Here is a 12,186-nt window from a genome sequence, read left to right as displayed (position 1 = left end):
CCTATTCAAAAATTACCTAAAATGAGGAGGCATACAGCCCCTGAGGCAGGCTAATGCTTAATACCATGCAATGCTAATTACCTGTGTAATTATATCATTCATTACATGTTCTATGACACCATTGATAACATCACTACAACATCTGAAATAGCATCGTTCATGATAACACTGTGCATGGTGGGGGCGCAAGTTATAGCTAGTTTAGGACACAAGTTATGGTTTCTTGAAATAATTATAATGGGTAAATGTCATTGGTTTTGTTAATTGAAAATATTATGTTTTAACTGATATTTTCCCCTAACTATAATGTCTCTGAAACCTTTGTGTTTTGAGTGAAGATATATACATGCATGTATGTATATTCCCGTGTTAGCCTTTTTAATGCAGGTTCAACCCCCCCATATCGGCCTTCTTTTTTTAAATCAATATTTTTATTTATATATGTACCATCTATTAGAAAACTATTACATTTAGATACATACAAGTATATATATATATATACACACATATATATATATATATATATATATATATATATATATATATATATATATATATATATATATATATATATATATATATATATATATATATCTTGTATGTATCTAAATGTAATAGTTTTCTAATAGATGGTACATATATAAATAAAAATATTGATTTAAAAAAAGAAGGCCGATATGGGGGGGTTGAACCTGCATTAAAAAGGCTAACACGGGAATATACATACATATATATATATATATATATATATATATATATATATATATATATATATATATATATATATATATATATATATATATATATATATATTCACTGAAAAAACCATAGGTTTCACACCAGTTTTAGTTAGGAATTAGCATTTAAAAAACCTATTAAATTCACTGAAAAATCCATAGGTTTCACACCAGTTATAATTAGCTGGAAATTTTACTGACATAAAACCATTGAAATTCCCACGTTATAGTTAGTTGGACTCACTATAACTTGCGCGCCTGCAATGCACTGCTGATGACGTCACATATTACATCACTCATGACATGGTCAGTGGCATCACTGATGACACCATCGAGTGAATGTGTGTCTTTCTGAAAAATAAATGTTTTATATATGTATTTGTAAAGGTCGATGGAAGAATAAATGTTTAAATAAGTGTGTAAATGGTTGTTTTTTTAATAAAATATTGATTGGTTAACTGGCTTATTAAGTGTATCTTAGTGAATACATATATTAGCGAGTATTTTTTAAATATTTAAATATATGTATCAGTGTTTCACTTTGTGTATAAGTGGCTGCATGGGTTGGTGACTGACTCACTGTTTGTATGTGTTTTGAAGACAGCATATGTGCAGGACTGTATGGGTGGATGAGTGTGTATATGTGTGTGTTAGTGAGTGAATGCCTGCCTCACTAGTGTCTTTATGAGTAACTACATATGTTTTAATCTAGTATATGTGAGTATTGATGTATATAAGTGAGTATATGTGAGAGTGAGAGATTGAAAGAGTTCCTGTTTAAATAAGTTTGTGTTTCTATAAGTGATTGTTTAAGAGAGTAAGTATGTGTAAGCTTCCTTAGAAGTAATGTGCTAGTGTGTGTATAGTTGTATATGCAAATAAATGGATGTTCAATAGTTTATTTGCATGTGTGAGTATGTGTGTGAGTAACTTTTGGATGACTGTCGGTGTGTAACAGGATGTATATGATGAGTGAGTATATGTATGAGTGACTATATAGAACTGTTGGTGAATGAGTGGATGTGTATATAGATGGTGGAATTACTGAATTGGTTGTTGTAACTGGTATGGGTATCTCCATTTTTTTGAAAATGTTAGTTTCTATTTTTGAATATGTGTTTCAAGGGTTACATTACACTGAAAGGAGGTCTGTCACTCTGTCACAAGGATGGTGTCATCAGTGATGTCATGAGTGATGTCACTGACCATGTCATGAGTGATGTAATATGTGACGTCATCAGCAGTGCATTGCAGGCGCGCAAGTTACAGTGAGTCCAACTAACTATAACGTGGGAATTTCAATGGTTTTATGTCAGTAAAATTTCCAGCTAACTATAACTGGTGTGAAACCTATGGTTTTTTCAGTGAATTTAATAGGTTTTTTAAATGCTAATTCCTAACTATAACTGGTGTGAAACCTATGTTTTTTTTTGTGAATTTCATAGGGTTTTTAAATGCTAATTCCTAACTATAACTGGTGTAAAACCTATGTTTTTTTCAGTGAATTTCATAGGTTTTTTAAATGCTAATTCCTAACAATATATAGGGCCTCAAACCTATGTTTTTTTCAGTGAATTTCAAAGGTTTTTTAATAGCAAATTTCTATAGCTATGAAATGTAATATTTTTTATAATGAATTCTATAGTGTATATTTATATAATACTATTTTTTTATGTATATTGTTCATGGTTTTTTTTTGTTGTTTTTTTTTGCCCAGGAGCCCTCCCGGTGAGCATCCCGTTAGCGCTATTGCCGCGAACGAAAACATCATCGTGACGTATCGCGTAGCCGCGTCCGCGTGATACGCACGGCGTAAGCCAACCCGGAAGCACTCGAGCGCATACGATCGCGCTACGTAACCATCCGAGGCGCTTACCCGATGCGCCCCTGGGCGCGTAGCGTAAGCGCGTCGGGTCATGTGACCTAAAAATAACACTTTTTATTGGTTCAGGACAGTTTTGGTTTCCAAATGATGAAAGCCCTGGTCATGTGACCTGAAAATAACACATTTCATTGGTTTAGGACAGTTTTTTTTCCTAATGATGAAAGCCCCCACCTTTTTTCCTCATTCTCACTTTGTACTTTGAATGAGGAAGACCTGTTTCCAGAGCTATTACTAATTTGTACACAGAAATGGCTTCAGTAGCAGCAGCAGCAGGAGCATCTCAGCCACCACCACCACCACCACCACCACCAAGAGGACCACCACAACACCACAGTGGTGGAGATGAAGAAGAGCAGGAGGAGGAGGAGGAGAGAAGGAGGTTCCTGCCAGAAGATAATACCCCATATAGGCAAAAGCAGCACATTATCTGGGAGTTTTTTCAATCCCAAAGGACCTCAAAAAAGTAAATGCACCAAGGGTTACTTGCCTAATCTGTGGCACTGAACTTTCAAGGGGGAACCCTAACAAAAAGTACTCTTTTGGCAATAACACCATGATTCGCCACATGCAACGCCGGCACCCTAACAACTATGCTGCGGCAGAGGTCAGAGAACTGGTCAGAAACCCTCCCCAATCTTCACCCAGCACCTCCAAAAGTAAGCAACCCACTCCATCGGGTCCAGAGACAAGGGAGATGGTCCCAAACATACAACCCCAGTTTGGACAATACAAAATCAGTTGTATATTTTGTGGTAAAGCAATTACCTATGGTGAGCAAAGCATAAAACTCATCAACCGTGCTGGTGACAACCGCAATTGCCCCAAAAAACCTTAATTTTGTACTGATGTTTTTTTTGCTCCAGTTGAGCCTTTTACAATTCCCTGTTTTTTTTTCTCCCCATAAAAATAACAAAAAAATATAAAATTGTTCAGTTCATAAAAGCCAAAAAAAGTACAAAATGTTCAAAAAAACAATAAAAAACATATAAAACAACAAAAAAGAAAAACAACAGTTCTTTTTAGAACTACCTCCAAAAGGCTACATTTTTTAAAAACTCTGTCATTCTTTTTTCTCTATGGTACGCTCCCCGGTATGCTCCCCGGTGCGCGTACCGGGCGCTCCCCCCGCGCAAATCGAAAAAAAATATAAATTTTTGCCCCGTGGGGCCCTTTTATGGCCCCCACATCAAACCTAGGGGGTCAGGGGGGGTCTACTCTGCCCCTTTTTGGTCATTTCCCCCTTTGTTTTTGCCACCTCTTGTGTCTCGATCCTACCGAGACACAATGTATGGAATGTTGACAGACACCCGAGAGCCAATCAGCTTTCCGCGCGCGAACTCGCGTAGCGGGCTGGTACGCGCCCCGGTGCGCGTACCGGGGCGCGCTTATAGATATATTTTTTTTAACCTAAATTACTCAAAATCCACTGGAGCACATATCTTGAGACATAGCAAAGACACATCGGGCTACCAGTCCCTACAATTTTGCCAAGTTTGGTGGAAATCCATTCAGCCGTTCGGGCTAAAAGTGAGTTCAACCGCCCTATGGAAATTAACATGGGGAAAACACGTTTTGGGACCCCCTTTTATCTCGGCCGCCGCTTGCCGAATCCCCCCCAAACTTTTAGGGAAGGAGCGGAGCGCCGCGAGGCAAATTTGAGGAAATTTTCAGGCAGATTCCTCAACCGGCGCCAAAGGTATTCCCAATAGAATGTTGCGAATTCCCTATACAAAATAATCCTAACTATAACTACCTACTGGCGACCGCCAGTAGGTATATATATATATATATATATATATATATATATATATATATATATATATATATATATATATATATATATATCAACTCCACACTTTCCCAGTGCTTTGGTACACAAAAATAGGAACACGGACTCGAAAATAAGCCGGAATCAGATTTGTTTTTGCTTCATATTAAATAAGTTGATCAGTGCATGACTCAGACGCGTTTCGGACACAAGGCAGTGTCCTTGCTCACTAAACAAATGAGGAGGCTAAACAGTGACATTTAAAACATCCATTTGGCGCCAACATACAAGGGTATAAACATAGAAAACAGACAAAGCTTGATATGCTTGTGTACTATCCGGTGCAGCCATCTTGTAATGTCCGGTCTCGCTTATTTTAAACGCAATCTCCTATGCATTATACACCATTATATAATTATCAAATGAAAAATTTTAAACATCATGATTAGCCCTATATAATAATGCTTTCATCATCACTGTGTATAATATTATATTAGTTCGGATCGCCTTGTACACAGATACTATTAAAGTGCAAAGTGCGTGTATATGTTTCAATTATAGTACATCATTCGATTATAAAATTATTATACAATTTAAATATGCAAATATATTTCATATACAGTTCCCAAACAATTAAAAGGCGAATTATGGCCCTCTAAAATGATGTGCAAAGAAAACACCTAAATAATGTGCAACAATGATTGATAATGTCCTAGAAGGCATAAAAAATGGTGCAAAGGTGGTGCAAGCTGGGATTTTTCGAACAGACACATTGCTGCCAATAAAATTGTGCAAATACGCAAATACTCATATATACTGATACATGATGAATATCCCCTAATTCAACCTGTTGAATAATTGATCCAACAATGAATCTGTGCAAATAGGCAGTATATTAAAAGAGTCTCACACCCATAAATGTATCTGTACAAATACGTAAAAAGAAATGAGAATTCTTAGCCTAATACATTTTTTTTTATAAATACAGGGGAAAATATATATCATCAAGTGTACAAAAAGAGTGCTAGATGGCTCAATCCGCATTCTCTTGCTAGTCACATCCTTGATACCCTTATGGCGCAACCTGTGAATCACCCAATAGTGATGTGTGGTATTGTGAAAAAAATATATATACTACTGTCAGAAAATAAACATTAAAGTCCAAACGCAAACAAAGCCCTAAGTAATCAAAAAGGGAAATGTATTTTCTCTTTAAAATATCTAACTCATTGCCTACACTGGTGCAGGAAAAAAGGAGGGAAGAAAATGGAAATGTTTTGAAATAACTGGGACAGTGTGTAGGTCATATATATTCTCAAACTGTGTACTTGGTCCTCAACTAAATGTTGGAAATGGTAAATACATATGGTGTGGTAAATATACTATAATACAGACACAATATTGTTGGTATATCAATTACAAAATAATTTTTTACAAAAAATAAATGTTTCCTTCAAAAAATCACAAAAAGTTGTAAAGGTCTTCCACTAGGTTCAAACCCGAAGGTGCTTTGCAGTTCAGATTAACTATTTATCTAGACTCAAGTTGTCTAAGGCATTTTTCTCTGTTGCCCCTCTCTTATTTGCAGCCACTGCATCAATGACAAAATATTGAAGATGACTTAAATCATTGTCATGAATGGACTTAAAGTGCTGAGCAACCGGATATGCCGGGTCGGAATTCACTATTGCTCTCAGATGTTGCAATACCAGCATGTAAACTTGCAGCTTGGTGCTGCCTACATATATCATGTTGCAGCTGCATTTTAAAACATATACTGCACATTCTGTGCGGCAGGTGTAATGGCCTTTGAGAGCTACCGGAGTGCTGGAAAAGGGAGTCATATAAGATGTAGTATTGACACCGAATTTACCTGCTCGGCAAGAGCTGCATTTAAAGAAGCCCTTGCCAGAGGACAACCTATTGCCTGTTTGTCTAGTCTCAGGACTGTTAGTCACTAGTTCGTTACGCATAGAATATGCTCTTCTGAACGTGACTGTAGGGGTCATTGGAACTACCTCCTTCAATACTTGATCAGTTAGAATAATCGGCCATTCCTTTTTTACAATTTTTTTGCTTTGTCTGGCCTGTCTGCTGTAACCAGTAATCAATCTGATCTCCCCCAAGCTAGCTGGATTGTCATCCGTTGCATGTGAGTCCCTATTCTGGTCCAAAATGGAAGGGCGACTGATGGCATTGGCTTTATCCATGGCTACATCAAGGCGACTAGAGTTGTAACCTCTCGCCATTAGCCTATTCTTAGCCTCCTGTTGATGATGTTGTCTTGCTTCAGGAGTGCTGCATGCCCTATGAATTCTAAGGAATTCCCCAAATGGAATGCTAGCTATGGTGTGATGGGGGTGAAAACTACCTGCATGCAATATGGTGTTGCCTGATGTACTCTTTCTATAAAGGCATGTTTCAATCCTACCTTCCTGTATTTGGACTTGTACATCAAGGACATTTACTATTGTGCATCTACATTGGCAGTAAAATGAAGATTTAACTCATTTTGATTAATACTATTAACAAAATCATTGGCTTGTTCACCGTTGCCTCTCCAAATAATGAACACATCGTCAACATAATGTCAGTATTTTACAATATGTGTGGCCCAAGCAGCGGCATGTTGTCCCATGAGGACATTTCTCCCACCAGCCAACGTGGAGCCCCGCGTAGCTGGGGGAGAAACATGCCCCATAGCCACACCCCGAAGTTGTTTAAAAACAGAGTTATCCAACATAAACACATTATTGTTGAGACATCTGTCAAACGTTTTGATTAGCATCTGGTTGCGGCGGTACATTTCGATAGGTCTCTTATCCAGATATAATTTTACTGCTCTTATGCCATCTGCATGGGCAATACTGGTGAAAAGAGCAGATATGTCCATAGTTAAAAACATGAAGTCTCCAGACCATAGTATAGTATATATACTTTAACCTTCTATCGCTCTCTCACACGCATGCACATGTATAAAATAAGTGCCTTACAAATGTCCAGTCTGTGAGCCATTTCTGTAAATTGCAGACTTTTTAAACCAACCTCATCTACAACTGCTCTGGGCACTGCGATCAGCCGCATATTTTTAAGATGTTCAATGCGAAATAATGTTGATGTAACTTCATAATGTTATGATATGAAAAAAGACAACAATTTATGGAGAACAGATAGAGTCAAGTTTTGTTTGTTTAAATAAGGTCAGTATAATCTGTGTAATAAAGTATCCCATTTGACTCTAGGCATTGGATTTGCAATCTGCATCATCGCACTGTATGTGTCCTTCTACTACAACACTATCATTGCCTGGGCGTTGTTTTACTTCTACTCGTCCTTCACCACTACTCTTCCATGGACGAACTGCAATAACCCCTGGAACACTCCCAATTGCACTAATTACTTCGATAAAAGGAATGTGACTTGGACTAATTTTTCAAAGTCTCCGGCTGAAGAGTTTTATACGTAAGTGCATGTAAGTGGATTGGATTATGTGATGGTTTAACTATGGTTGGAGATGTGATAAATGGAGGGATGACAGTATATTCATCGATGCATGTATTGGGAGTCAGTAATAATACAACGTGTACTTGCTGAGGTTTATTGTTGCAGCAGCATATCCGTCATCACATTGAATAAAAGGCTAACTGACAATATGGGATAAGGTTGGTGCTCGTATACTGGAGCAAGAGTGAGGGGAGGCTTAATACTAAGGTATCTCTGTCTCCATTGGGTATCCTGGCCAAGCTCAGGACCTAACCACCTAGAGAAAGTGAAAGTGGATGCAAGAAAATACATAGAATCTGAAAAAAGCATTGTCAAAGCCAAACGGTCTGGCCATGCAAAAAGGGTGCAATTTTCTTCTTTTTAACAAAAGTATATATATATATGTGTGTGTGTGTGTGTATATATATATATATATATATATATATATATATATATATATATATATATATATATATATATATGTGCATGTATATATATATATATATATATATATATACATATATATATATATATATATATACAAACCACAAAAGAGTCGCATCCGACCCCTGCCACAGCCAGCGGCTGGCCCAGTCGGATTGCGAGTCCCAACAATTCCAATGCCTTGCCTTTTTGTTTTATGAAACAAAAACTATGTACGGGCCACAAATGTCAATAAAGCGCGTTTATTTCAACACGCTCCACTCGGCGCGTTTCGAAAGTCAAGCCTTCTTTCTCACGAGTGCGAGTGTATGGTTGTGACATAGTTAAATACAGATCACATGATGTTCACCAAGGTGTAAACATAGAAAGCAGACTAGCTGTAGTCCTCATACTACGGAGCTAGAAAACATACTTATGGCAGTAGAGTAGAATTCAATAAACTATTAAAGTTATATTACAGTTATATTAAATCAATAATGCATTCAGTTGGTGGTATTTAAATGATAATTCTCATAAGAAAAAATAAATGAAAAACAAATGAAATGCCAAATGAAGTGTGAAAGATAATATACGGCAATACATCATTTCATGGCCAGGTCACTCTAAAATGCAATGTGAGGCTAGCATTCATTATACTCATGAATTCACAGCCCCAAGTGGGCAAAAAGTTAATAATTTGTTATTATAATGCAGTCATACCCTAGATGGGCACAAAGTCCATTACTCGGAACTGTGTCGCAGTCATACCCCAACTGTCATTCGTGCTTCAGGTAATATTTGCCAATAGCGTGCTTTAAACTCTCCTACTAGGACTTCCCAAAGATCTGCAAAAATTAAAAAGAAGAAATAAAGTGTGAACAAGTGACTGTGCCATCATCTTCCAATAAATAATAAACAACATACATCTCACATACAGTATTTAAAAACAAGAAAGAAGCGAAAGAGTAACTCTATTTGCACAGTGCTATCCACGCTGAGCTGTAAAATGACAAAAGCCATTTACCAGGGGGCGTGGTCTGGCCACGCAGGAAGATGGCCGCCTGACAGAAGAGGTCCGCCGAGGGTTGGACTCCTGACGAGCTTCCCTGGCTCACCTGGTCGTTTTGGTCATCCCTTTTTGTGTCCTGCAGCCGCCAGAGCCGATGTGGAACACATCTGCAGTCTTCTTTCGTGGCTAGCGGCATCCACTCCTATCCTCCGGAATGACAGTGAGGTAGTCGGCTCTCCTGGTGCACGCCTTGGAATTCGCGCGCTGCCGAAGCCGCGCCTCCTCACAGCACAGGCGGCGCCATCGCTAACACAGGGCCGCGCTTCTACAGGCTTTTGGCCGCAGCCTCTCAAACTTCGAGGTCGCGCTTCATTGCGACTGTGGAAAGCTTTTGCCTGACATTATGTGTATCCTTAGTACACGGCGCCCTCTCCAGGCCCATTAAGGAGAGGTTTTTCCTCCGCGTTAGTGGTGAAGTCCTTTGAAATAATATTTCACACATGGACTTTTTACTGCCTTAACAACGCATAAAGTCTCACATGCAGGACTATATGTTTTGCTCTATTTTTTCTCTTTGGCTTTCTTCAATTGGATTTTGTGCCTTTATTTTTGCTGCTTTACGTGACATTTGGTGCAGAATAAATTAACTGCATCGTATCTATCACTTTTCCTTTACTTCCACCATCTCAGGCTGTTCTCTCATTATGACTTTATGCCACATATATCTTCAGAGAATGCCTGAATATCATTCATCATCACTGTCTTCTGTACCAGTACTATATGCTCATGTTATATTCTAACTGCCTTTCTTCATGAATTTTCTGATGCAGTTGTGAGTGGACGGTGCTACTGCTTTCTCATGTACCCCCTTCTTATTTGGGAAGCACTTTCTTAATGTATACAGGCCTTAATAACCTTTTTCAAATCGGTTTTCATAGTATTGCTGGTCTGTTGCCGCTCTCATTCACCTCACTCACTTGCTTTTGTTTATGAGGTATTTTTTGGCACGAAGGGTCTACTGCTCTTGTATTACACATGTTTTATAACACGCTGCTTGCTGTGTTATGGCAACAATATAGTGCTTTTTCAAATTGAAGCATTGCCTGTATGCTTTATGTATTAATCACTAATTTGTTGCATATGTGTTATTAATGTTTACTCTGGAACCTATTTCCTTCCTTTGTTTGGTTATTTGATGCGCCAGTGGTTTCATCATTGCCTCATATTCCAATATTTTATCAATTCGCTTTTGTAGACCGCCAATACAAAGGTGTGCTACAATGTCTACTAACAGGAATGATGGTCGTGGGCCTAAGCAGCCACTTTTTACTAAAATGGTAAAGCAAACATCTAATTCAACATTGAAAGGTAACGGCTCCACTTCGCCTCCCTCATTGCAAGCTGCATCACCTCGGAGCGACAAATCCTTGTCTGATACTATGCAACGCATCTTGCTAGAACTTTCTGGTGTTAACCGTCGCTTGAAGGGCCTAGACATTACCATGACATCCTTGGCTACGGAGACTAAGACTATTAGGGCAGAACTGACTACTTTTCATACGCGGATTGGCGCTATTGATTCTAAAATATCGGATATGTAGAGTCGACTGGATACTGTTCAGGGTTCAGATCAAGACCTACTCTTTTTGCACAGTAAAATCATTGATTTGGAGGATCGTAGTCATAGAGAAAATATCAGTTTTTTCGGATTTCCGGAAAATATTGAAAAGCAAGACATGAAGATCTTTCTCCGTGAGACCCTTCCCATTCTGACTGGTATTTCTTTTGTTCCTCCTCTTGAGATCCAACGTGCTCATAGACTGGGTCCTCCACGTTCTGGTGCTTCTGCACGGCCCAGACCAATTATTGTTTGCTTTCTTCGACATGAACAAACTCAACAGATCTTGTCAATGGCTCGTTCACGTGGCTCCTTCCTATTTCAAGGTCATTAAGGGTGGGCGTAAAATCCGTTTCGCGGGCGAATTTGCGGATTTTCCGCGATTTCGCGATCCGCGAATCTCGTGAAATCGCGGTAAAATCCGCGAATCAGCGGGGACGAATTTTCAGCCAAGCAAGGGTTACAGCAACAGGTGCAAAAGTTGAACCTAATTTCTTTGTAACCTTTTACAAAAGGGTTACAAACAAATTAACTTCAACTTGGACACCTGCTGCTAATTTCTTCCTTGCGCCTCGTTGCCTACTTGCAACTATTCTCTGACCCTGCTCTGACCCTTGAAGCAGGGTCAGAGAATAGTTACAAGTAGGCAACGAGGCACCTGTCCAAGGAATTAAACCTCATCAGGAAGCACTTATAGATATAAAAAACAGGAAGAAGGGAGAGGATGGCAAATACACCCATTTTGAGTTGTCAGGAGGGGTTAAACTAAAAGAGACCTTTACAGCACAATTTTCATATGCATTTTGCTAAAAATAAAAAGCTGTATGTTCTGTAGGGGCAACTCAGGAATCTGGGCCTTCAGAGATCCGGCCTCTCTTTCTTTCTCTCGTTCTCTCTCTCCCTCTCTCTTTCCCTTTCTTTCTCTCTCTTTCTATCTATCTATCTATCTATCTATCTATCTATCTCTCTCTCCCTCTCCCATAAACAACTGCATGGGTAACTTCGCTATGAAAGCGGCTTGCGAAGACGCAAAAATCCCCGCGAACACACAAAAAACCCCGCGAACACGCAAAAAACCCCGCGAACACGCAAAAAAACAAAAATCCGCAAATTCGCGAATTTTGCGGATCGCCCATATGGCCGGAGCCCATATGGCTCCGGACTTTTCTAAAGAAACAATGGCGGAAGGCGTTTCTTCCCCTGCGACCTCAGCTGCGTCAAATGGATATCAAATATGGATTATTTGAGCCTGCACGTTTTCGT

The 12,186-nt window shown here is 38.8% G+C and overlaps 1 protein-coding gene across 1 annotated transcript in view; it reads left to right on the top strand.

The window, feature by feature from the left end:
* The window catches only part of LOC147679544 (sodium-dependent serotonin transporter-like), an 842,014-nt gene that overhangs the window by 357,905 nt on the left and 471,923 nt on the right, over positions 1-12,186 (top strand). The window contains exon 3 of the mRNA XM_086943132.1: positions 7,633-7,852. Coding sequence (XP_086799258.1) covers positions 7,633-7,852 — 220 coding nt within the window. The remainder of the gene's footprint in view (positions 1-7,632; positions 7,853-12,186) is intronic.

This window comes from Lissotriton vulgaris, chromosome 11, assembly GCF_964263255.1.
Source record: "Lissotriton vulgaris chromosome 11, aLisVul1.2, whole genome shotgun sequence".
Taxonomy (NCBI): domain Eukaryota; kingdom Metazoa; phylum Chordata; class Amphibia; order Caudata; family Salamandridae; genus Lissotriton; species Lissotriton vulgaris.
The sequence above is the reverse complement of the archived record's forward strand: the minus strand, read 5'-3'. Positions and strand labels throughout refer to the sequence as shown.